The sequence below is a fragment of the Bactrocera dorsalis genome, chromosome 5, assembly GCF_023373825.1.
Source record: "Bactrocera dorsalis isolate Fly_Bdor chromosome 5, ASM2337382v1, whole genome shotgun sequence".
Taxonomy (NCBI): domain Eukaryota; kingdom Metazoa; phylum Arthropoda; class Insecta; order Diptera; family Tephritidae; genus Bactrocera; species Bactrocera dorsalis.
Genome location: NC_064307.1, coordinates 1460800 through 1488146, shown reverse-complemented (window position 1 = coordinate 1488146; position 27347 = coordinate 1460800). Strand labels below are relative to the sequence as shown.

Sequence of the window (27347 nt, the reverse complement as noted above, 5' to 3'; positions counted from 1 at the left end):
GGCGCGGTGCTGGAGTTGGCGGAGAGGTGAGCGAGCGAGTTGTTGCTGCATGCAGGTGAATTTTGTGCGCACAAAGTGTATTCACCTCGCATATTTTGCACGCACACATACACACATCGCACATGCACATACATACGCAATAAATTGTTGCGTCGGTGTGAGCTTCCGCTTGCGATCGCGAATTAAAGAATTTGTCAATTTCTTTTTACGGTCAGAAGTGTGTTAGCTGGAGTGCTAACGGAACATCAGGAACCAATGCTGTGTGCCATACGGACATACATACATATTTACATACTTATTTGGTATTTTATGATTGTGCCATGCTTAAAATTGGGCCAATAGAATGTGGAATAGCAGAACAAAAATTAAACACATAAAACAAGGCAAAAAGGGAACAAAAAATAAAATTAGAAAAGTTCGCCAAGAATTTTATTATTTGCCTACAGACTTGAAAGGAATGTAAAATATGAAAAGAAATTTAATTGCTAAGCTGGCGCCTGCCATTCAGTTTTAGAGACGTTGCGAATAAAAAATGAAAAAGAATTCAAATTAAAATATGTAGCTATTTTTTTCGGGTCTCAGTATTCCACCAATAAATATTCAAGGATGAGGCTGTTTATTTTTATGAATAGTCAATCACTACATGTATATGCAATCCTTTTTAAAAAAATAAAAAAAAAAAAAATACTCGAAAAATGTGACTCAAATTAGTAATTTCATACGAATTTGTCAAACTTTTCTAAAACACGATTAGAATTTTTCTGTCAAATTATTATCCAATATGCTTTTCAGTGACATCTTCCCATCAGATAAACTTTTCATGTTTGCTTTTTCATAATGGTTTATAATAAGTATATTCTGAGTATGCATCAATTTGTGTTCATTTTAGCACCACCTAACGAATAAATTTTTCTGGAAGTATTTTTTTTTCCTTTTTAATACGGAATATGATTGAAAACGGTCAAAAATCCTTAATTCTCTCATTAATCTCGGGATCTCATTTTTCATGCCACATATCTCATCTTAGCATTATACTGTATTTCTTTTTTTTTTTGAAGATATAAGAATGAATCTGGAATCTGGAGTATTTAAAATTTTCTGCTAAGGGTTACCTATGCTGACAAAAATTGGGAGGTGAGAAAAGCGCCGCAATAGAATATATAAGCGCCGATTTAAGCCGAGGTGCCTCCGAAGCAAATAAAAAACCAAAATACTGTTTAAAATGAAATCCTTTATATACAAAGTTTAAAGCTTCGAAAAAGCTTTGAAATAAAACAGCTTTATTTGCCATATGGGCTATTTACTATATATGTACATTTTTCTATTTCTTTGTGGCCGCATGAAAATTTTGTTTTTTATTACGAAAAAAAAAAAAACAAATAAAAAAATAAAAAAATACTGAAATTTGAGTTTTTAATTTCTCACATTTTTCACAAATTTAAAAATACAAGTTTTATCAAAAACTTCTTGAACTATACAATCATGTCGTAAAGTGCTTTGTTGCAGCGATGTTTTGATGTGAACCGTATTCCAATAAAAACATTCTGCATCTACCGGAAAAAATGGCAAGATCTGAGCTATAAGGCGGGAGTGGCAAAATATTCCAGCCAGTGCTTTCCAATTAACGTTTAAAAAGCCTGTTCCTGGCCCTTTTCAGCAATCACCAGTTTCAATTTGATCAGTTCTTGTCAGTATCGCTTTTCGTTAACGGTTTAACCCGATTCTCGAAGCTCAAAGTACAACACACCCTTCTCATCCAACCAAATACAGTCCTTGGAGTCATAGATACTCGGCTTTCCGTTGAATCATGGAATAATCATGTTACGTAATTTCTTGGCAAACCGCAAGAATATAGTTTTAGACAGAATATATGTATATACTATATATACAGATGAAGAAAAACTATGTTGCGTTTCTAAAGATATTCTCTTGACTTCGACTAAACTCACCCTGATTACATGTAATAGTCTATGAATATGCAGGAGCATCATACTTACAACATCATAAATAGTGAAATATTCACATCTACTTTCATTAAATTGAGCAGTATATACTGGATGAGAACCGTTTTATTTTTATACAAACTTAAAATTGACAAATTTCATTGTACAAATAAATAAATACAAAAGCAATAAATAATTTTAACCTACGAACATCAAATATCTAAGACACGCTCCTGCGTACCTCTTATACAACCAAATACCGCATTAGAGCGCATGCGCATCTCAATAAATAATAAATAAAAATAATAATGTAGTTAAAACTAGTTGCAAGTTGCTGTAATCAAATATCAATTTGCATAGCCGTAAAGATACAGAAAATAATTAAATACAATTACTGTAATGACAATAATTTTGCGCTTCAAACAAGCCAAACTTAACAATTTCAACCAGATCTAATATTTATTTTCTAAATTTTATCTAAACTACTAATTTTAACGTAAATCTACGGTTTCTGGCAACATTCATGTAATTTCGTTTCGTTCTTTTTTCATTTTTCGTTTAAACATAACTGTGAACACAATATCCGGCGAAACAACTAGCACGCAGCCGCAGTGTTCCTTACGCGAAAGGTACAACAAAACATTACTCAACAATAAATTACATTAAACTAAATTATGCTAGTGCATATTTAAAAAGAAAAAATCGAATTTGCGTTTACAATCTCAACGATTTAAATCTTCTCGCAACTTCTCTTTGAGACCGCTCACTGCCAGTGCCCATGGTATGCCTTATAGTGCGGATCCTGATGTTGCCCCACCGGCTGATAGCTGTCGGTGGCTGCCTCCTCTAGTGTGGGGTCGGTTTGCAGAGAACGCTTCCAGTAGCTGCCGCCCGATTCGCCACCCCAGTCGTCGCCATGCTCCTCGTAGTGGTGCTGATGGTGTGCATGTTCAACATAGACAACCTGGTATTAGAGAGATTTTTTGTTTTTTGAAGTGAGAAACACCAAGGAAATACCAAAGATACCCAAAGGATTGTCGTGTATCTGTATGTGCGTGTATGTGTGTAGGTCTAGGTGTGTATGTGTGCGTAAAAGTGTCGGAGTTCTTTTTTGGAGCTTTTGCTTCCTTTTGTTTGCTTGAGTTTTGTAGTGTTGGTGTATGCAGAAGCTTCTTTTTGGATCAAGCATATTTTTAGGTATTTTTGTAATGATTTTCTTATGTTTTCATTTTGTTGGTCCTATTTGATAAGATTTCACCTAATTTAGCTAACTTCGAACCTTATCATATTAGTGTTTGTTGACTTATCATTTCAAAAACTATCAGTAATTAAATTTATTACTAGTAAAAAGACGTCGCTTTTAGTATTTCATCGATTTTTAAACAACTATCTTAAATATGTTGATATTATATTAAATGTGAGTCATCAAAAGAATAATTACTAACTATTTCTATGTTGAATGATTCTTTTAAATAATAAGCTATTAATGAATTTATAAATTGTTGATTAATGTATTTATTAAATATACCAAAATACTTGTATTGAATAATCTTGTTAATGTATATTTTTATATAACTATAAATTCACCATACGTTTTCACCACAAATTTATAAACTTAAATTATATTATTAATATTATATTGATCTTAATCAAAAATATAGTGAGATTTTAATTGTTAACTCTAACTTTCATGCTCTCTTTCTCAAATTTTCTGAACTTTTAATGTTGCATACTAATCACCAAAAAAATCTAGTATTTAGTTGAATTAAGTGTCTTACTCGATTTGTGAGAGTTCAACATGTTTGTATAAAAATGGTCCAATTTCCATTGTTTGAAATTTCAGTCATTAAACCGGACAATACTTTTGGACAAAATTTTAACTAAAGACCTTTCGGCGGAAGAATATTTTCTGAACTTTCAACAAACTTAGTAAATTTTAATAATAATATATTAATTAATATATGAACTATATAATTTTGAATGAAGCAACTTTTGTTATTGTGAAAAAGATGGATAAAAATTAATTTCGTGTGTTGGTAAAATATTGTTTTTTGAGGGGAAAGGATAGATCGAAGCAAAACCTTGGTTTGCTGACGAGTTTCCGGACACTCAAAAGAGGTTATTAAAAAATAGGAAAAAAAGTCCAAAAGTTAATTTTAGATGACTGTAAAGTGAAGTTATCGAAAGATATGAACTAAACGCGCGCGTCGTTTCATTCAGGAATATTTGGATTTGAGAAAACTCGGTGAAAAGTGGGGGCCGCGCGAGCTCACCTTTGACCAAAAACAACGACGAGTTGATAATTCGGAGCAGTATATTCTTTCATCGATTTCACTTCGAAGCTCAATTAGCCATTTATCCGAGTGGACTTCACAAGATTAGCGTGGAAAAATGCAACAATACGCTGGCAAGGCTATGAAGTCCGCTTTTCGGGATGCGCATGGACTGACTACCTTGAGAAAGGAAGGACCATCAACAGCGACTATTCCATAGCGTTATTAAAAAATGGCCGCAATTGAAGAAAAATAAAATACAGTTTCACCAAGATAATGAATTGTTTCACAAGTCAGTGAAAATGTTAACAAAAATGCATGAATTGCTTTCGCATAGTTTCTACATCTGGCCCCAGTGAATATTTGTGATCTCAAAAGAAAGTTAAAAAAGCTAAAGAAATGTATTTTACTATGCCAGGTTACTAGCAAAACTTATGCAGATTAAAATCGAACTTTTTATTTGACTTCGGAGAGCAAAAATTCATAGAATCCCCAATATGTGACGAATTTCTATCGAAAAAAGGGTAAAAAATTAATTCTTTATTCGAAGAATAAAGTGAAAAGAAAAGTACTTTATAAACTTCCTACATTAAAGATCAAGGCATTAACTAATTAGTATATATATTTTTAGTAATGAGAGTTCTTAAGTTCTTAGATGTACTCGCTCCTGTGGCTGGAAATTGAAAGGAAAAGAATGTAAAAAGCTTAAAAAGGTTAACATGCCTTATGTTATGTAGAAAACACTTAACGATGTCATGAAAAATATTTAACTGAAAATGTTAATACTTAATATAAAAAGTATATCTAACATCTATATACATAACTAAATTCAAAGTTCAAAGTATAGGCCGCCCTAAGGCTGAAATTGAAAATCATGCTTAGGCGTAATCTTATGGTAGGTTCATGCTCATGCACATGCATAATAATTAAATAATTAAGAGTTAAAAAAAAATATTTTAATATTACGCTAGTTAATAGGAATCGCAAATAAAAAAGAAATATTATAAACTATTTTAAAAATATGTGCTCATTAAATATAGCTCGAATAATTTTTCTCAGTGCATTTCAAAAACAAAGAAAATCAAACACAATCAAGACAAACATATAGAACAGCAAACAAAACCAAACACGCGCATTACACAAACAAAAGAGTACGTGTTGGGGATGCAATAAGACTCCCTCAGCCTTTTCCTTCTCTCAAGAAAGGACTAGAAATACCTACCTTTTGCGGCGTGCCACCACGTTTAACATCGATCCAGAATCGTGCGATATTTATCAGCAGACCAATCAGAGCGATGGCAAAGAATTTGATTTGCAAATGAGCTCCCAAAATCTTCAAAAGCAACTCAATCTTGGCCTTAAGGAAAGAGCCCAACAGCACCAGTTTGGCAATCGCCTTCTTCTTCTTCTTCTTCTTGCCACGCGTCACTATTTTATGAAAGAGTTGAAAAGAGAGAAGAAACATTACGGCATAATGCTATACATTAGTATGATTCAATCAAGCGGCACGAGCTGGGCCTAAAACTAGTTAATAATTACGAAGAATCAAAAAATCGGTTGGGAGGGTGGGTGTTTGTTAGTATGAAGTGCGTTCGTTGTGCGTTAAATAGTTGGAGAGAAGCATAAGCGTTCTATATAAAGGAAATATGGACATACAAAGTATACATTAAGTAAATAATAACCGATTTTATGCTAATGTGAGAATGCAAAGGAGGCGAGTTCGTTGCTTAAGTCTTAGGTTTTAAATGTAATTACTAGAAGTGATGTGTTTTAATGTTAAATATTGAGTTTGTAGTTTGTTGGCACTTGAGGTAAAATAAAGCTTGTATAAAAATCATAGTAATTATTAATTTTTTTTAATTATTTTCATAACTTATCGATTTTTTTCATATGAACTCCAAACTTAACTTTTCTCTCGTTTAAGAAATACTGGACATATTATTTCACATTGAAAAAAATGGGTGTATGCCATATTTTTCAGAAAAAAAAAAATATTTTACATTTATTAAACTATTCTTATAATCTTATACTTCATCATGTAAATATTGGTTATTAATGAACTCGCTTCTTTTGCAACTTCTATGCGACTTAATCTAAATCGTTTAATTTATATGAAAAATGGTCACAAATAAAAATGTATAAATATTTACAGACATATTTTATATTCATAATTCAATGCAAAATGCAAGCAAGCAATTTTTTGATACCTAAATGTAAATTTTTAGAAAACTAAGCTTTAATATTAATAAATAAATTTCAGAAATATTTAATATTTGTAAAATTAAAAATTTCTTGAATTGGAATATACCAACAAAAACTATTGCGTGCATTTTACACAATTTTTTTCTTACTAACTATTAATAATAATTAAATAATATATATAGAAATTAAAATAAATATCAATATACCATCTCTCACAACCGCAAGCACTGCGTTGCCGACAAGTTTGAACAACCAGAAAGTTCACATGAGGGTTTAGGTATGCACTTTCTGGTTTGTGTATTTGCTAATAACTCAGTTTCTGTATATAAGTGGCAACGCTCACTTCAAGTATTACAATTTAGTTATCTCAAAGTTGAAATACCCTACACCCAAATAATTTCTGAGCAAATATTTTATATAAGCAATTTTTGTCAAAATTAATAGTTTTTAAATTATTGTTATCTTTTCCTTTGTGTTTGTTATGTGTTAATATGATTTTATTAAAATTTAATATATTTTAGTTTGGGATTTGCAAGTTTTTGATTAAAAGGGACCGACTGTTTTCCAGTTTTGCATAAAATTTTTATTCATAGAAGTTAGATCACTATCCCTGGGTAGTACTTATGTCTCCAAAATATACTGGATTTCTTCTAAACTCTATTCTACATAAAGAGCTAATTTCAGAGAAAACAAGATTACTGAGTTAAAGGCTCAAGCTATGAGAAAGAAATCTTATTTGTATTGAGGGAAGTTAGCATGATTCCAAAATAAAATTTGCCTACTCGTAAAATTAAAACACATATAGAAAAAAAGGTTTCTAAATCATGGTATTCAGCTTTCCATACGAGTATTGTCCGATTAAAAAAAATTCGTTGGCTCAAGTTTAAAAACCAATGGATTTCAAAATCTTGTTTAGCATTATCTAAAGTTTTGACTAAGCATTATGTTCATTGAATAAGAAAGGGAAAATTCAAATCTTTAAGCAAAAAATCTTAAAAGTTCTTGTGAAGAGTTGGTGCATAGGTACTGTGGAAGTTTGAGAAATTTGTCTTAACAGAGACTTCAAAATTTATATATAGATATTGGAATGGCTTTTTAGATATTGAAATGACTAAGATGGAAATAAAAAAAAAACAAAACTGGCGAAAACGTATCCTCTAAAGCTTTTTCTGAAAGGAATATGTTAAAAGATTTCTTATAAATTAGACTATCTCCCTTAAAATAAAAGTTTACAGGCTAATTTCAGGAAAGGAATTGAAAATTAAGTCCGAAGAAGTACTAAGGGTTTATAAATTTAAAATTACGGGAGTTTACCGGGGAAGAGCGCAGGGGTTATGTTAAAATTATAAGGGCGATATGTCTCTTCTGCGGGAGTTTAGTGGGGAATTAGTACTGAGAACACTCTAAATAAATTTTATTTCAAACTTTTGGCATTATGAAGGTTATTTCTTTAGTCAAGCGATTGGATGTGGGGTATTTCGACAAACCAACACCACACAATAGTTAAAAGGAAAGGAAAATGAATAAAAGACATTTAGTAAACTAACAGAGTTAAACATACAACGCTCCCAAAACCAACACCAACTACATATTTACATAATAAAATAATATACAATTATAATAACTACTGGACCTTGACTAAATTTTAGGAAAAACAAAGGAGAGTAAAAATGTCGTGTACGAAAAGGGTGCGATCAAGTTAATAAATCACACGCAAACACACACCTCCAACGCTTCTACCATATTTTATCGGTTTCTTGTGTTTGCGCTTGTGTCCACCATCCGTAACGTCGACGGCATCCACCAACTCCTCCAGCAGACCCAAACCCAAATGATCCGAGGGCTCCTGCTCCACCACAACCGACACACTGTCATCGGCATATTGATGCTTCTTCTTCTTCTTTCGTTTTTGCTTCTTCGATGGTTTGCTATGACCTTGCGACACCGGCACCCATTCAACGGCATCATCATGATGACCGCCATGCCCATGCAAAGCCAATTCGGCTGGTTGTACGACTAAAAGTGTTTCCGGCTTCTTCTTTCTCTTATTTTTACGTTTATTTTTAACACCACCGCCGCCGCCCTTCAACTGGCCTGGTGGCACATCTTCGTTATCTTCGATTTCAATAAATTCAACGCCGTCTGAGGAATCATGATTAGCCACACCCGGCGCTGTGCCAGTTAGGGGCGCCATATCAATGTGATCCAGCTGGCTGTTCACGCCCACTGGCCGACCTTGTAAGAAGTTGACGTCATGCTGCTGGTTAGTTATGCCACCGCGATCTACATAATCCTCATCACCATTTTGCGATGGCTCTGTTTCGACATCATCATCCTCTTCTTCTTCTTCATCTTCATCGCCATTCTCACTGCCATCCTCTTCCTCGTCGTCTTCGGTTTCATTGTCGTTGTTGACGAAGTTCTGTTTAATGTTCGGCTGCACATAGTCGTACTCGCGGCCCAAAAAGCTAGGAGAGATGAGATCTTGGAATTGTTTATAAATTTTTAACAGTTATTTGCATGCACTTACCCATCCATAGTTTCGGCCAAATACTTCTTCATATAACCAGTGCCGATTTCGATCTTCTTTAATATCGTAGAGGGCTTCTCTTTGGTGGGGCTCTCGCTGGCGCTGTAGCCACGCTTCTCCAGTGTCGCATTCAATTGCCGATCGGCTTCCACTGTCAGACAAAAAGTAAAATTTCCGTTAATAAAGAGAAAATGTTAACTATTTTAAACGGCACCATATCAATTGAATAACCGAACTAAATGCACAAATAACTCATACTGGCGTTACCAGCACTTGCAGTGTAACTGCTTGTAGACCTAATTCCGCACACATTCGTCGAAAGCTGTACCACCATGTCGGGCCGATGTCTGTCTGATGGTTGTCGTAAAAGAAAAGCGTAAATAAAATAGTTCACACTTTTCACTCTTAAAAATTTACTGTCACGGTCGTAACGCACTGACTCGCATCCACTTAGTTATGTACATGCTCGTAGAGGTATATGTATGTGCCACCGGTCGAGTTAACTTGCTACAAGTACTCCGGTTTGTTTTGCCGACCAATTAAGCATACGAAAAAACTCACTCTTCGAGCGACTAGTTTAACCAATTAAAGATGGGTTAAAAAGTATGCGCACAACCTCTAACACATATTCATTCTGTTGCTAAACTATTTGCATAAGAAAGCAAAAGTTAAGTGCATGTGACTCAGGAATAGCAATTTTATTTTATTTCATTTTTCTATTTAAAAAATTCTTATTTATTGTTCTTCACTTTTTTAATTTAATTTAATTTATTTTATTTTATTTGTTTGTTTTGATTTCATTTTATTTTAAGTATTTGTTTGTATATTATTTTTGTTTAATTACTATCTGGTTATACTTGAATTTAAACCAAAGTCTACACGCTAAATCAAACATTGCAACCAATTAAATATTTTTTCTTTTTTAGTTTTATTAATTTTCCTGTGAATCGGTTATGATTCGTAGCCACAAAGGCATGAAAAATTCACCAACTAACCGAAACCGGCAAAAGGTGTGGAGCAGTCTGCTCTGTCTGCCTTACAACAAGTTATCGCTTTTTCTTCAATGTTGTGTTATGAATTATGTGTCTTGCTTTGTGTACAATTTTATGCACCTTTTAATCTATAATATTCAGACACGCAAACACACATATGAGCCTTTCGTTCTGTGCTGATTATGCAGCAAAAGTGCCGTTGAATTTCAATGAAATATATGCAGGTACCTCCACTTAATGTTTAAATACGATTAAAGTAGGACTTATGTAGAAAAAAGTTCAGTTTTATATAAAATAATTTTCATTAGCCTATTTTATTGACTTAGAAATCGTTATTCAGTATGGTTTTGTTGATTATTTTATTTTAATTCAGAAGCCAGTGGAAAATCAAACTCAAAATATGGGCTCTTGTTTTTTTTCTATTAGTACAGCACTCCTCAATGACAATTTTGCTTTTGTTTTCAGGGTCGCCATATATACGTACACGGAGCTGATCGACCGTCTACTTAATCGGTCTCCAGTTACAAGTACATCGACGTGTGTTCTTTCAAAATTTATTTGACATATGTCAGTGTGGACTGTTTATGAAATATTTCTAAGAAGATGTAATCTTATCTCGTATCATCACTTTTGTTTTCACTCAATCTAATTTTAAATTGAATTATTAGTATCACCTTAAAACAAGCATCCTCACACAATAACTTTTTTTTTTCTATATTCGCATGGAACTGCAGGAAAATAAGTCTGGATACTATATTAAAAGTTTGGTATTGGCATGATATATTTACAAGTACATAAATACAGCACATTTCATAGGTTTGCCTTTGTAAAGTAAACACTATGAATTTCGTGCACTGATTAGATAACCGGTTAATAACCAGTTAAAACGCTTAAATTAGGGAAAAACGAACATTGCTGAAATCTAAGGCTTCTGTAGATTTTTCCGGTCCGGTAAGAGACAACCAACATTTCTTTGCTGGCACATCAGTTTCCGAGAAGATGTGCGTTAATTTTTGCATTTATATCATCGTCATTAATGAATAATAGAGATAAAGCGAAATAAGTAACCATTCTACGACTTCACGAATATCCACATATGCCAAAGGTGTTCGTTATCTTAGACCAATGGCAACAAAATTTCATAAGATTTAAAATCCTTTTTTTTTCATTATTTCTCGTATAAAAAATAAAAATTGTGTATACGAGTATATATTTAGTAAGTTCTCACAATACCTTTCAATTTCTGCCACTGCATATGCAATTCACCATCCCACAAATCCAATATGCGTCCAGATTGTTGCCGCGCACAGCCCCATGGCTGTTCTCTCATTGGGCAGAGCACTAAATCTATATATGGCGAAACTTCTGCAAATAAAAAAGATGAAAAGAAAGACTGATTAATTCAATGCGAGATTGCATAACTTATTTTATAGTTGAGATGTTAAAGATTCTCAATCCTCAAATGCATTGCTACACTTGGCGCAATTACAATAACATGGACCGGGTGAAATTATTGTCTACAAATGTATGTATTACATATGTATCTCTGTGATTTAGCATATAAACAAGTGAATTTTGCTACAAGCAATGGGGCAATTGCAAAGCTTATTATGGCACTCGCCATATATCGTGTGAAATTGTGATACGTGTATGCCCAAAATGGAGGCTGGAAGCATATCTAACTATTACTGGTATGCTTACAAGTATGGATGCATACATATGTCTTCTATGAGATCGCTGAATATATTGCAATTAATATTTAAAATGACCCACCAGGAAGTGATGAGGTGATTTGCAGTACACTGAGCTCAAAAGCTATTGGCCAAATGTATAGAAAATGAGGAAGGAAGAAAATGAAATTTATCAAGATCTTAACTCCTGTTAATAAATACTTAAAGATTGAAGTTAAATTTGTACTGATAATGTTTTCTAGTTATGCCAGTAATGTAAACTGAGTAAAATTAGTGATGAATGAATGGGCCCACATATATTTAACGCTGTAAGCAATTTCTTACAAGGTGTGCTTCACCACTTATGTGCATAAGCGTGCAACAAACAAAAAGTTGTATTTGCAATTTATATAACATAATTTGTCTCGAAACAAATGGTCACCAAACCATTGACCATTAAAAGCTGAATGAAGAGTTGGAGAGTAAACCAGACATAAACAAACACAAACAAATACAAAGCAACAACTAATTTCACAAAATAATAGAAAACTTCACTGAATTCGCTGAAAAAAGCTGTTGTTGATATAAACAAATAATAGAAGTCGCAGAGAGTGAAAGCCGCTGGCAAATATTGTCTTTGATCAAGCAAACTCGAACACAACAATTTGTGTACTGTTTGTTGTTGCTATTGTATGTTTTGTTTGTTATATGTGCTTTTATTTGCGATTGAATACTTCAAGCAAAGCAGCTTACCTGTGCAAACAATTGTTACGAAGCCAAAGCATAAATCACTACATATTTACATATATATGTATCTACTATAAATATATATGTTTGTATGTGAGAAATAGTATATTTACTATTATTTGCTTTGTGTTTGGCAGATTTATTACTATAATATTTTCACAATAAATTGATTCGTCACATTCAGTGGCTGTCTCTGTGGGCATGTGCTAAAATAATGATTTAATGTTCCTACCAACAGCAAAGCAAATAAATGCTTTCCAAATTTAAGAGGTGAGAAGCGGTAATGATAAATATGTTTCCCTTATCTACACATCCATAGAAATCACAAGCGGTTATTAAGGCGTACCAGAATATCGTTCTCATGACAAAATGATCTGAGTTATCGGAATGATTATTTATTTTCCGCCGGCTCTTTACCTTCTGGAGACTTTGTTTTATTTACAGCAACAATTGCAAAATGAAACATCCTTCACCATTTAAAAATTACAAAGCAATAGATCATCCATGCGATTTCAAAATTCTAATGCTACTCAGTCAGTTAATTTAGAATGACCTAAGCTTACAATCTCGAGGACGGGAACAATTCTGCCTTGCTATTCTTTCATTGTACCTATATATATGTATCTCTATATATGACTTTTTATGTTCAACCACTTTTTGGATAATTTTGCATAAATAACTTAAATATTCAATAACTTAATTTCCTATAGCATACCGCCTGCACTGGTCAAAAATATAAAACTTATATAGTTCTTTATGGAATATTAGTGGGAAATCCCTGGGTGTAACTTAACTAAGTAATACTATAGAGCCCCTTAGATATGAACAATGAAAAAGTTAAATATTTTTTCGATTCATTGTAAGCTCTACAGACACGTATTCGGTATTGATTTGGGAACATCAACTTAACATAAAAATGGGTTTTTCTAATGTTTACTATCAATGGATGTTTTCGGTGAGCAGTGAGAATCTTTCAATAATAATGATAATAATAAAGGTTTCTCGTAAAATGTGCGAAGTGTTGATGGCTCATACACGTACAGATCTCCATTCAGAAGTTTAAGTATAGGCGAAGCTCGACAAAGCTTCAATCGTTGAAACAAAAATATGTATTGCGTCCTTACCTCTATCTTTACCTCTCACAAGGCATATTGTATATACTCGTATATATTTATAACTTCAACCCAAATATATGGGCAAAACCATTATTTTTAAGACCAATGATAGCTTGCCAAATTTGTCAAATGCAAAAAATATTGCCTGCTTCAATGTTAACAAATTTATTTAATGTGCCACATAAGTTATCGCCTAAACTGGCGTGGTGTGATATTTCAATATATCAACGTTTATATTCGAGTATGTGGTGTGCATTTGTGTATATACATAAATACATAAATACATATATAACTGCAAGCTTAAAGGTTTCAACTTTTCAAGGCATAAAATAGTAAGTGAAAATGTTGCAACCTCTCCAACCCCGGCTGAATTGAAAGTCGAGTCGTGAAACTGATGACCCCAAATTGGCGTTGCACCATTAGCAGACGAACAAAGGATGATCAGCAGTCTGCGCGTGGAGTTTTGGTGACACGTTCAACAGCTAAGCAACAATGTAGTAGCTAGAAATTTGGCGACATCAGTTACACCGTTTAAAGCTAATCTACAAAATAGATCTTTTGCTTGCAATTTTTACGTGGGAGCAACAACGTTTCACAAGCTTAACTCGCACAGCGCTTTGAAAGCGAAAAAGTGAATTCCTTGATGTTTATCTCAATATTTTGAAAATTTCTTTCTTCAAGAGCACATTTATAGATGTAATGGCTAATGATGAAAAGGCGGAGATAAATTTATCAAAATTGTCCATAAATTTTGCTATTGAAAACAAAAGTAAAATGAAATTATTCCAGCTGATTTACTATCTAAAATGAAATGACTTAAAAGGCTTTCACTTATAAAAGCTTTAAGATCTCAATACATTAGTTGACGTTAGACAGAGCTTAAAGAAAAAATAATTTATATGTTCATAATTGAAAATAACTGATCGAGCAAAAGCTTTGTTGGCATCTTATTAAATTATTAATAAGGCAAATGGTAATAGTTGACAAAACTTCCAAATAATAATTGCATTCTTCTCATTTTAAATAGCTCTTAATTTTTTTTTTTAATAATTCAGTTGTTTTAAAGTTGTAATACTATAACTCTTAAGTATATCAGAAACATATTTGAACAATGTGTTATAAAGTTTTCAAAATTTTTTTTTTGGAAATTAAGCCATTGGCATCTGGTTTTCGGAGGCACTGCCACGAAACGTCTCCTCGCTATGACAAAATATCAAACGAAGGCTTCAAAATCTATAATCAAAGGATTGTAAAAAAATTAAGTAGTGTCAAAGTTGTAAACAAAAAATATGGTTTTAGGTATAATTAAACATTTTACGCTTTTGTGATTCCAGGACTCGTGCTGAGAGTCCACTACACGATAAATTGGTGCCTATTCATCAAGCATGGACATTATTCTTCGCGAATTTTATGATGCCATTCATTCCAAAACCAATTATACATTTGCAGGCGAAATATATTTGGATTTGCAGCCTAATGAAGAGCGGTCGACTGGTATTGCGCGTAATCTCGTTCTCCGACTCAGCAGATTTTTGAAAAACTTTTTCACAAGCTATAACTTGGCGAAGGACCTGCCACTCAAAGAGTTGGAGCGCCCAATGAGAGGCAACAATCCGCAACTGCCAGAATTCTTTAAGTAATCTGAAGAAGACACAAAAAGAGAGTTTTGTTTTTCAAAACCAATGCAATAACTACGCTTTACAACACATTCGAAGAAGAACATGCAATTACTTCCTACTGCCGATGCCAGCGAAGAAGTGAAACCTGTAGCAAACAAACCACAAGTCATATATGGTTATAATGAGCATAAAGATGGTTTAGATATAAACCGCAGGCCCCCGGCATTATTTTACGATATGATGGATACTGACTTGCAGTGTTCAGGCTGTTTGAGCATAGTAACTCTATGTTTCACCCATTTGAGCAGTTTGAACTGTTTTAAAACATCTTTAAAACTTAAATCACAAATAATCATACAAAATACATTACTGGGCACAGAATTAATATAATTAATTCCACCTAGCAATTTTCAAAGCGAACTAAGACCGGAGTTTTTTCCAATAGTGATTAACAATGAGGCTCTATTAACAGCCTGTGTGTATAAAATACTTCAGCATAGATAAAAAAGGGACGGAAATATATGAGAATTTCAATAAAACAATGATCTAAAATCTTATTCAAAGACGGTTGGTCTACTAAATCAGCTCTCCAAACCTAGGGCTTTCTACCTCGATCGCCAAATAGAAAATCATTGAAAGTATTTTTTGCTTTTTGGAGCCTAGACAATGAATTAGAAGGAACACTGAAAGCTCAAAATATATACAATAATTTTAAATACATCTAGACTTAGCTTGAGACCAAGACAACTATTTAGGAGTTTATTCTGGATTACTAAAAATCATAAATTTCTTCAACAATTGCCTAATATATGCCTAATTTCTTTCTTTTCACTAATGAGACGATACAGGCACATACCTTAATATCTTCCGATTAAGTCCAACCAAGAAATATTATATTCACTTTCCCATGCAAATTTCATTTGTTTACTATTTTACTATGGAAAATTACACTGTTCTGTCAATGCATAAGCTGAATGTGTGTTACTGTTGTTGCTGTTGCCCTTTCATTTTTAATATTGCCTCAAATAATGACATAAAATGGTTTTACGTGTCATTTGATACCCTACTTGCGGACAGAGCGAAACCACCCACCAAAGAGCAAAACGTTTTGCATACTCAGCTACATACACATCCATACATACGAGAATACATAAACACATATAAACGCTGGACTACTGAACTTCACTTGCAGCCAAAATGCACCTGCGCCTTTGACTGGAAGTACTTTTACTCGGACTACCGTTAAGTCTAACAGTGAAAAAATAATGCAGCGTGCACCGGCAATCAAGTGAGGCGGGCAATAGTAGCGCAGAAAAGAGTCTTAATAATAATAGCAACAACAAATATTGACCGCTGCAGCATTGCTACTTGGCGAAGCATTATCTTGACAGCCATTATGGTCAATGCAATAAATAATCTGCAAAATTTAATGCCGCTCAATCAAAGTGCGGTGCGGTGCGCGTGTGGCATGCAAATGAAGTCAAGCGGCGAACGGCAGCAAAATGCCGATATGTTTGTGCGGTGAGCAAATAGTTGGAAAGTGTGCGCAATTGACGGAAATGGAGCGACAAGTGGGAGTTGTCGGTGAATAAGGGACAATGGGCGATAGGCCAGTGATAGTCGGCGGGCGAAGTGTGTGTTTGAATGTCTGTTTTGCATGCAACTTGCGCCTTCTGACTTTCGCTGTTGTTGCTGTGAAAGTTTAATTAAAAGCGTGCTGCATTATTGTAACTGAGGGCAAATTTTGACTTTCGTTGATTGAGTGCATGTCAATAAAAATTTGTAACAGTAATTATTGTGGACCCACCCACGCCGGCAGCTACTCAAAAACGACTTCAATAAATTTGGTGAAAAAATATATCACGCAGCAACATTGTAGTTATGACTTTTATTGCACTACAGCCTGTGGTACGATACAATGTTGCACGATTTGGAGGAAACTTTAGTGCTGGAAAAGATAGTGTCCTTCAGATATATTTTTTTAAGTCACTAATGACAAGTAACAAGGAAATGTTGTTTTCAGAAAATTTTTTTTCCAACTTTGCCAAAAAATTAGTTTCACAAACACCAGATCAATAATTTTCATGTTTTATGCATTTGGTCAAGGTGGTATACAGAACACCGACAAAAATGGTGGCTTTTGTAAAATAATATTTTTTTTAGGTAATTTTCTGAATTAAGGAACTTTAAGGATATCAAATTAGTTCATTTTACTTATTGGCATAAGATCGTTATAATCTGTAGGAGAAAAGTTTTCTGTTTTCCACAAAATTGTTCTTCAAAATTTCAATTCATACACTCATCTGAGGAGATCCATATATTAGCTACAGATATCATTAAAGGAAAATATCGTGAGTACATATGTTAACATACATATATATAATAACGAACACATGTAAGTACTTTATTTTCCCTTACGGTTTATTTATGCCACTTAAGGAATTGTAGATTAGCAAAAAGTATCGTCTTTAAAGCACTGAAGCCGCTGAATAACCATGAGAAAATGTCAAGCAGAAGAGACGCTACTTCACCTTAAGCGAAGTAGAAGCAAACCTAAAAAGTTTTGCCATTAGCTCGCAACTCTAACGGTAGCGCGTACACAAACAAGCACATTCAAAGTCAATCGAAGCGACGATACTTGAACAATCTGCTACCGCAGCGATTTAGATCGCATGACTTTTGATACGAATCGCAAACACGTACGATGAGCGCACACATTAACTTTCACTTGCGCGTCTCTTGGCCAATTGAATCAGCGGGTGCTTCGTGCGCATGCGCAGCAACACCACTGTTGTATGCAGTTTCGAAAAGAAATATAAATAATAAAAATTTATGGCGTAAAGCAAGTAACGATAGGAATATACACATAAAAAGAAAAGAAATCAAATGCGCCAAAGAGGGTGACCTCACATGGGAGAAAATCTATTAATTGGCGATTACTCAGGCGCGATTTTCCAAATCAATTAGTTGTAAAATAAGCATGTGACAAAGGCACGACAACTAGGCACTCAGTGTTAATGACAATGATGGGGAATCATAAGAGCTGTATTAGAATGCAGCAGGCAGGCTAAAATGTCAAAAGGCATGCCACGCTTCAGTAAGTTACGCATTTGGCAAAATAAAAAAATGTAAAGGGCAGAAAATCAAATGCTGCCGAACTCGATGGTCCACTGCAACGCTGACCGTTTGGTAATAATTTCAAACAAACACTTTTTGCTCGCTATCTCCGCTTTAATTGGTGAATTGTTGTTGGTTTCCATGCTAACTTGGCTGCATAACAACAGTTAAAAAAAGTGTGTAAACAAGTTTTTGGCGCTTCTTCACATAGCCATTTCTTTATATAGATATACATACATATATAGATATTTACCCATATATATACAGATAGTATATATCTATATACTCGTACACGTCTTGGCATAATAAAATGCATTTCTCTGCTGTTGGCCGTTTCATCGCATTTTTCGCTTTTAGCCGGTTTATTTCCGCCGAAAAATTTCACTACTTTATTATTGTTGTACATTTCTTAGTTTCTATCGACACATGCACAAATGTATGTATGTTTGCATGTGGACGTCTAAGATTTCGTCATAACAATTTTGTGTTGTTTAATTATGTGTCGTTGCTTGTTTGTCTGTGCGTCGAGACTTTTGTTTTTACCCGCTGAACTGAACGTTTTCAGTTTGTTTACCCACTTGTTTATTTAATTTTATTGCATGCTCCCACTGACTTACTCACTCACTTAGTACTTGCTCTAATGTAATTTGTTGTTTTTCATGTTATGTTGTTGTTGCATGTGTTATGGTTTTTGTTGTTTTTACGGTCAAATTAATAACCTAAATATGGCCAAGTTGAAGCAAGAAACTGGTTTCAATGACCGCCTTAAATATACTCACAGGAGAACATATGTGAGTAGCAACTTAACAGCCATGTGACATATGGAGGAAACGTGGAACGCGTCATCAAATTATTCCTTATAATAATAAATATTTATGTATTTATAATACTGCAACAAAAATGTTTAGAAAATGCTCTGTAGAAGTCACTTAGTTTCGCTCATTCATAAATTCCTTCATTAAGAAAAAATGTATTACTCTCGTGTTCCAATACCAGCTGTTTTGACAAAAGTTTTCTTTCGTAGAAATCTTCGTTCAAAATTCGGCAAAAATTTTAATTAGAGACCTTCAAAAGAAACTTCGTCCACAGCCTACATCCTACACGATTGAACTGGATTAAGCTGACAGGAGAATGTGTTTCGAAATTCAAAAGCGTGGCATCGCTGCTTTTATTTCGTCTGGGGAACAACTCTTAAACTTTTGGATAGTCGAAAAAGTCTTTTCGTATTTCGACATTATTGTGTAAATCGAAATCTCGAAATTTCCAGAACGGAAGCAAGCGAACCATTGTTGTGCTACACAAACTGGTACAGCTTCTTCTCCATAAACTTCACAAATTTCATTGGTGGCAATTTTTTCCTTTTTTATGCAAAAATTTCAAAATATTGCAAATTTCTTCATTATTTTCATTATTTATCTCACCTTTCCGACACTATATGGTACGACACATGTGACTGGGAGATATACGACTGCAACGACACCTATTGACAAAATACGAAAAGACTTTTTCGACTAACCAATATATACATATGTTATAAGCATATTATCATATTTATATAAACAAATACTTCAGCAGATCAAGCATTCAAGTAATTTAGAACATTTTTCTTCTCTCTGCAGACACAAGAAAATTTTCTTTTTTATATTGAAAAAAATCCCTGAAAATTTTAGCCCTTAAATTTGGAAAGAAGTATTTCTTTTCGATTTTTCACGATTTTCATAATTTAAAAAAAAGAAGTGAACAACTGGTTTATTCGAAAAATTGTAGAAAATTTAATTTCGGATAAAACAGTCTGAACGTTTCTTTCATAAAAGTTTTGTTTTAGAGATATAAGCAACTTGATAAAAAAAAGGAAGAGAAATATAGTTTTCTAACAATTTTTGTATTTAAAACTAACTATGTATTAAAAATTTTCAGCTGATAAAGATGATCACACAAAAATGCCACGTGACCACACCCAGGATTTAAAACCTCCTAACAATCTGAAAGCAAAAATAATTACAGTATACTCTCGAAAAGTAAATTCTCAGAAAGTAAATAATCGCGGAAAAGTAAATCACCTTTAAGATTACACATGCACCTCGAAAAAGTAAATTTTTAATTTAAATTAAAAGTAAATTAATTAAGTAAATTTTTAATTTACTTTTCAGAGAGTGTGATAAAAAATTCGAAACGATGCGAGCAGCGTTTTTTACGATGATGCAAAAACACTTACTCTCTTCTTTATCGCGTCTTTTTAGTAAACAAAGAAACTGCTGATGAAATAGAAATTTTGTCAGACACTTCAGATGGAGAAGGAGTCCGCCAGGAACCCAAAGTGACATATGCGGAAGCAATTCAAAGCGTATACAACTTGATCCACTGGTTTAAAAATGAAAACGATGCAAATCAGGTGTCAGACTTTTTGAATTGTCGTACAAAAATGGTCAGAAAATATATTGAAAAAAAAAAAACAAAAGAATATTCAAGATTTTTTCTCTTCATAGTAAATACATATGTATGTATGTAAATGTAAATATGTTTTTCATGTAAATCCATATGTTTTATTGAAGCAAATAAATGAATGAATTTTTTAAGTTTAAAAATGCATTTAATATTATAAAAACAGATAATTTATGTATATATTTGGAAAAGTAAATTATTCGAAAAAGTAAATTACCCAAAATACCAATCGATTTACTTTTCGAGAGTATACTGTATTAAACTAAAAAAAGTCTCACTACGGAAAAGTTGGATGTTTATCTTTGATCGAAAATCACAACTGCCTGAAAAAATCAAATTTTCTACCACTTTTTTGACTGTTTTCAATTTATTACAAAAATTTTCAATTTTGGTCTTTTGTGAAAAAGAATTTGGTTTAATCAGACATTTATCCATAAGTCGAAGATATTAATATTTAAATGTTGCTAGATTTTTTTTTCCCCAAAGCTCCAACTAAACATAAAATACAATATACTAAGTTCCAATTTTCGTTCTAATATTAAGACTTCTTTAATTTTTTTTAAAAAGGTGGACATTAAAATGTCGGTAGTCAAGCTTAATTCAAGTTTAACTGCATATTAACGTAAACACTAACCACTTCTTCATTTACTTTCATCCAACACGCGCACCACACTCTGGTCAGTGTCTACAGGCTGTATTATAAAAAATGAACGACTGTGCTGCACCTACTTAGCGACAGGTTTATTTCCATAAATTTGCCCCATTTATTCACAAACAAACATATGTTAACGCTATATACATATGTAAACAAACAAACATACATACGCTTAGACACTCATGTGGAGTTAGCATAAAATGTGCTTGTGCACTCATTATTCAAATGCTCCTCAGTGGCAGTGGCCGTCTAGTACTACGTTCTCACATACATTCATCCATACATTCATGCATACATATGTACATGAGTACATAAAAGTGTACTCATGAGTTAGCGAAATGTGACAGTGTTGACATTATTTGTTTTTACAACCAATCAAATGTAAAATAAAAACTTGACACCGTAGTGTAACCTGTAAATTACCGTTACCAACCGCAAAGCATTCAACAACGCACATTCACACCTGTGCCGCGACTCATGTGCATTTACACCTCAACAAAGTATGCGCATGCGCATGCGCATGCAATTTTCTTATTACCGTGAAATCCGCTCGTTTGTGCTTCGTCGATTTTAGTTTTGTGGCACATTAATCAGCTGCCGTGAAGCGCAATTGCTGTTGCAAACTAAATGGTTACTGCAGTGAAGCAATTGCACCTGCAACAACCTCTTGACAGTGAAAATTTTCATAGCCCACAAACTACACGCCGGCTTCAACGATTACACTTAGATTCTTTTGCATTTCGCTTGCATTTTACGCACGTGCAGCGAGTATAATCATATGCAACAGTTGAGTTCTGTTTGTGTGCGAAGCTCTTGAAATTAATTCGCTGCATTCTGGTAGGGCTTTGCTAAGTGCCTAGTAACCCCAATGGATGATTCAATTGCAAAGTGTTCATTTTGTGTAAGTCTTTTCTTTAAATCGATTTTGGCGTGACAAAGTTTTTCCTTCAATTCTGTTTTTATTCTCTTATACCAACACTTAAATTGACGAAGTTCCAGCAGCAGTAGTAGTAGTTCTTAAACAGTATCAATTGGTTCGTTTGTTTCGTTTCCTTACGAGGTCATTTAGAAATAATAGATTTATTCACTCATGTGATAAATCTTGGAAATAGTTCTCAACCTCGATATCAGTCAAAAAAATTTCAATATTTTGGCACTATCTACTAATTTTCAAAACAAAAGACTTTAGATAAATATATCAAATAGCCTTAAGTGAGAATTCTGTTCCGGGAGCTCTGAAGTTCGGGAACGCTCGGTTCTTACTGGAAAATCAATTGTTGTTTTTGTTATCCATTTTTTGTCACGATTTCTATCCTTGTACTTATATAAAAAAGTCCAAGCAACTTTTTTTACCTTTTGAAATTTTTTATATTCTAAATATTAAAAGTTATTCAGTGAAATAAAAAAAAAACCGTCCAAATATCATGTTTTGTGTGTTTTTTGCACTCCATCGTCAAAAATATAGCCCAAATTTGAGATCGAAATATATTTAAGCTCGATTTCACTGGACTAGAGAATAACTTTCGCCTTTTAGAGTATTTATCTAATTTAATTTACAGATTCAAAAGTTTAATGAGCGGCTTGCGTGAGAATTGGTGCAGAGGCTTTGAAGTATGAATATCTGCATCAGCATTTTTGAGTCCAGGATAAATATGGAGACAATGATATATTGTTTTATTTTAAAACGTACTGTCCAATCACGGTAATGTGTACTTCTCTGGAGTAGTGATTAGCGTTTTAACCTACCCTTGAATAGAAAGAGTACAAGATCTCAATATAAGCCGCACCGAATGTACGAATAATAATACGATGCTCTCACTTTGGAACTTCTATTAACATATACTATATATGTTTAATATTTGCCCTGATATTCCGCTTAGGCTCTGTTAACGAAGCACCCATTAAATGACAAATTCATAAAAACAAATATGGGATTGACAATACCAATTTTTAATTTTCTTAAGGTTCTAGAATATAAATGAGACATGATTATCTAAACTACTTATATACAACTCTAAATATAAGTTCCTAACCTTTCCTTGTAAGTAAATATTTTACTACAACCTTAAATCCCTCAAATCACAGGTCTCTATAAAATTCAATATTCAGCCCATAAAAAATTACCTCTAAATACCGTTATTTAGATTACTTGGACTAGGCAAACAAACTATGTGCACGCCATAATTTTCACTTTCCAATGGTTATCATTATTCTTCGCGCTTATTAATAGCTCCATTTGTAACTGTTTTACACTTACCATTTATGCTCCGTGCGCTGGCTGCGCCCACACCAGCACCAACGCCAACTGGCGTGTCGCTCGTTGCTGTAGTTGCACTCCAGCTGTGCGCGAACGGTAACGGTGTTAAAGTGTGTGTAAGTGCGAGCAACACTAACACATAACTCGGCCCTGACCAATCCATTGGGGACTTATGCTGCCAAGCTAATAATTTTCTGCGGTCTCAGACACAGCCTGACCGTTGTTGCTGTTGTAATGTCAATGCTTGTTGACAATTGACAGAACAATAAATTTATTGTGAAATTTAAGGTCTCCACCGGGACGCTTGATTACAGTACTTCAATGGGGCGCGCTTTGCTTTGGCCAACGTTTACAAATTATGCGCACTGATACCGTTATTTATTACGAGCATGGAAATAAAATTCTTTCTTCAATTTTTCTTTTTGTCTAGCAAGAGTTTTGTTTCTATTTATGGTAGTACACAAAACGTTGACGCCGATAAATGCGGCATACCTCTAGAGCTAGAATTCGTAGGCTTTTATGCAAATAGAAAAACACTTCTATTGATGTAAGTTTTAGGTCAATTTAGCGGTTCTACGCGGTTTGATGTCTTGACCGCCTTCTATGTGACACTCTTTTGATACTCGTCAGGCATTCTTAACGCGCAGGCGCGCATGAAACACACACACCCGTTTATATAAAACACTTCACAAGCGCTGTGCCTCCAAAGCGTTGACCAAAGCGCTTGCGCGCACACATGTCGACTGCTAAATTATTCACAAAACTGTAACGATCGAAGACAAAATGGAAAAACGGTAAAACCGATCAAACAACAATTTGAATTTCACCGGCACATACGACGACTATTACACGGTGACCAAACCGATTTTTTCGCTTTTTACTTTTCAACAATACATTTTTATTCCGAAACACAGCAGCTCATCTGCAATGCTGGTGTCTTCGCTTGTGAGCTGGTGGAAAGAAAGATTCGTTGCAAGCGCGTCCAAGTTCAAGGTAAGATTAAGCCATGACTGGCATACGTAAGAAGCTTTATACCAAAACCGCTGTCCGCAGTAAACAAAAATCCACCGTTGAAGCGCCAAAGAGAGTAGAGAGCGAGCGCTAAAACTTTATATTGGAGTACGAGAAATGCTCCAGGCAGCAGCGAAGCAACTGGTGAGGTATTAGTTGAGAGCCAGAAAGAGTACCGGCGCTTATTAAGTTGCTCCAAGCACCGATATTTGTGGGAGCATATTTCGAGTCTCGCGCTTTCTTGAGCCATAAATTGACTCCCTCTAATGATTACTGTGAATGCGGTAGTTGATGTCAGCGCCAATCGGTGATAATAAGTTGCTGCTACCGTAATATGTATAAGCAGCAGCAGTTGTTAGTGGTGAGAGGGAGGATTGGTAGTCCAGACAGGAAGATTACTTTTTGCACTTCTTTCACATAAAATAGCCATATATATTGACAGACAGTGCCTATTATAGCCCATTTCAAATGTAATTTATGCTTATTTTTCATGTCAACAAGAACTTTAGTAAAAGGTAGATTGTAAAAGGCCCTAAAATTACCACAAATCTTGAGTGCTTTACTTTCATCAGTTTTCCTTTCGAAAGGCAAAATAAAAAATTCGTTTAATAATAAAATTTAAGAAGCAATATTTAAAAATTTACTGTTGCCGTTTATGTTTCAAGTCATAAATCTTGCCAAGTTGGTGCGACATGAGTTTAGACTGTGAATATACATACATATATGTGTAGGTTTATGGTACAAATATGGAAGTACATAAAGCATTTAGAGTGAAACAGATGCATAGCATGGATCTAGAGGAATAGGCGTCAAACCTGCAGTCAAAGTTAAGATATAGCTTCCTTTCAGTTAAATGATATGTTACGTCGGCTTATCTTCCAAAAAAAAAGTTATTTTACGATTTTACTGATGGAAGCACACAAATAATCTCGAATAATTTATTCTTCTATAACCACAGCAGAGCTGTACACTTTTTTATATTGCCTAATGCCTCAGTAGACACTTTCTACTTAACTAATAACTTAACTAATTCTATACTAAACTAGCAGTTTATTTTTTTAAGAGAAAAATATTTTCAACTAACGGTTTTTGTAATTACTACATAGATTTATGTACATATATATACTATACATGAACAGGATGCCGAGACGTGCTGTAATCCGTGTAAGTGTCTGCTGTCTATGCGTCTACCAGCGATAACTGGAGTAAAACATTGATACACAATTATCGATCAATATTTTAGATATATTAATATAATCCAAAAAAGCTGGGTAAAACCAGGACAATAGTTCATCTAGCCTTCATATGCCGAACATAAACATTTACGAACTTGCATTTGACCTTATACTGATACACCGGTCAATGTGTAAGTTATTCTACTGAAATTCAGGGAACCTCTTTCTATGATGATTTGCTGTCTTTGTTTTGAAAACTAGGTCTAACTAGGTCAAAGCCTTCCCTTGCCCTATATACATAACTAATATAGATAATTCTGATCTTTCCGATTTTAAACAGTTGGTTTAAATAAACACAATTTATTTAAATGAAATTAAGGAGTTTCTTAAGCGGTATCTGAATATGAATGAAATCGTTCTAAGCCCCAATTTTTAAGATAACATTAATAATTATATTGGACCTATAAATAGTTAAAGTTTTAATAACAGCGACTTTTAAGATAATGATTCAGAATTTTCATATAAAAAATATTTATTGTATATTATACTTTTCGAAGCCTGCTACTAAAACAAATACTTTTGACTTTCGATTTTAAATTAACTTTAAGTAATTTTTCTTCAATAATAAACCAATTTTCATAATATCTCTGTTTTTTCTTACTACAACTGAATATTTGTTATATACAGATATATATACAAAGCAAAGTAAGATATATGGAATTTATGGCATTTGCTTGTAATTTATTTGATCTTCAACCTATTAGGGAAAATGCGAAATAATTGTGTAGAAAATTTTCATTCAACACCACAGCAAACACACTCAAGCGTACCTTGTTGTACACACACACACACAAATGGGGTTTCTGTGCCTCCCATCCGCTGAACTTGTGTGGAACCCACTGCGCAGAACCACACATTTGATTGACTAGCTGCGCATCTTCATTTAATTGGTGAACGCTACCGCACTGCAAATACAAAAATATTGCTGAAACAACATAAGGCAGCGCAAAAAAGGAAGGAAGTGAAACCAAATTGGGAAAATCGCGTAAAAACAATAATTTTCATGCATTTTCATTTCATTGCTGCTGCAGACACTCGCTTTCAGTAACAGCGCGCAGTTGTTGTGGTTATGGCTGCATCTGTCTCCATTACATGCACCGTTTTGTGGCAATAAAAATGACATGTTGCGATCTGGCTGTCGCGCTGCTGCCCCATTACAGCGCCTCCATGGACCACAATATGTGTTTTCGATGGCAAGTTGTCCCAACGCTTGACAAGCAGTTGCCATTGGCTGTCTGCCGGCGCAGAGGCACGACTGTCGAAAGGCCAGCCAGTTCTCAGCATTTGCCGGACGCGTATGTGTGTGTGCAAACGCTTCGGTGTCAGCGCCGGTAGCGAGGGAGAAACAAGCTGTGTCACCAGTCAGCAACCAGCGGCGGAGGTGGGCTAATGTGATTATGTGGTTGAACATAGTTATCTAAATTTGTATGAGGCGTCTTATTTGTTTCGACAGCCAAAGAAGAAGTGAAATTGTGTGCCCACTTCCAGCTCACACACACACATACATGTAATTGGTGCTGCTTTTATTATTGTTATTAT

The 27347-nt window shown here is 34.1% G+C and overlaps 1 protein-coding gene across 2 annotated transcripts; it reads right to left on the bottom strand.

The window, feature by feature from the left end:
• Positions 1-2048: 2048 nt before the first annotated feature.
• On the bottom strand, positions 2049-24573 carry LOC105232715 (uncharacterized). 2 transcript variants are annotated; one of them, XM_011214503.4, is made up of 6 exons: positions 23563-24573; positions 11174-11305; positions 8949-9099; positions 8144-8886; positions 5439-5644; positions 2049-2907 (listed from the first exon to the last, which is right to left on the bottom strand). In XM_011214503.4, the coding sequence occupies exons 1-6, from the start codon at positions 23723-23725 to the stop codon at positions 2707-2709; spliced, it is 1596 nt and encodes a 531-aa protein (XP_011212805.2). In that variant the 5' UTR covers positions 23726-24573; the 3' UTR covers positions 2049-2706. The 2 variants fall into 2 exon arrangements, with proteins under 2 accessions (XP_011212805.2, XP_011212806.2); XM_011214504.4 differs by having other exon boundaries at positions 2049-2877.
• Between the last annotated feature and the right edge of the window lie 2774 nt (positions 24574-27347).

Coding starts and splice junctions, on each gene's coding strand:
- LOC105232715 (XM_011214503.4), bottom strand. CDS start 23,725: ATGGATTGGTCAGGGCCGAGTTATGTGTTAGTGTTGCTCGCACTTACA. Junction 8,887..8,948: donor TTGGCCGAAACTATGGATGG/GTAAGTGCATGC, acceptor CATCTCTCCTAG/CTTTTTGGGCCGCGAGTACG. Junction 2,908..5,438: donor GTGGTGGCACGCCGCAAAAG/GTAGGTATTTCT, acceptor CTCTAATACCAG/GTTGTCTATGTTGAACATGC.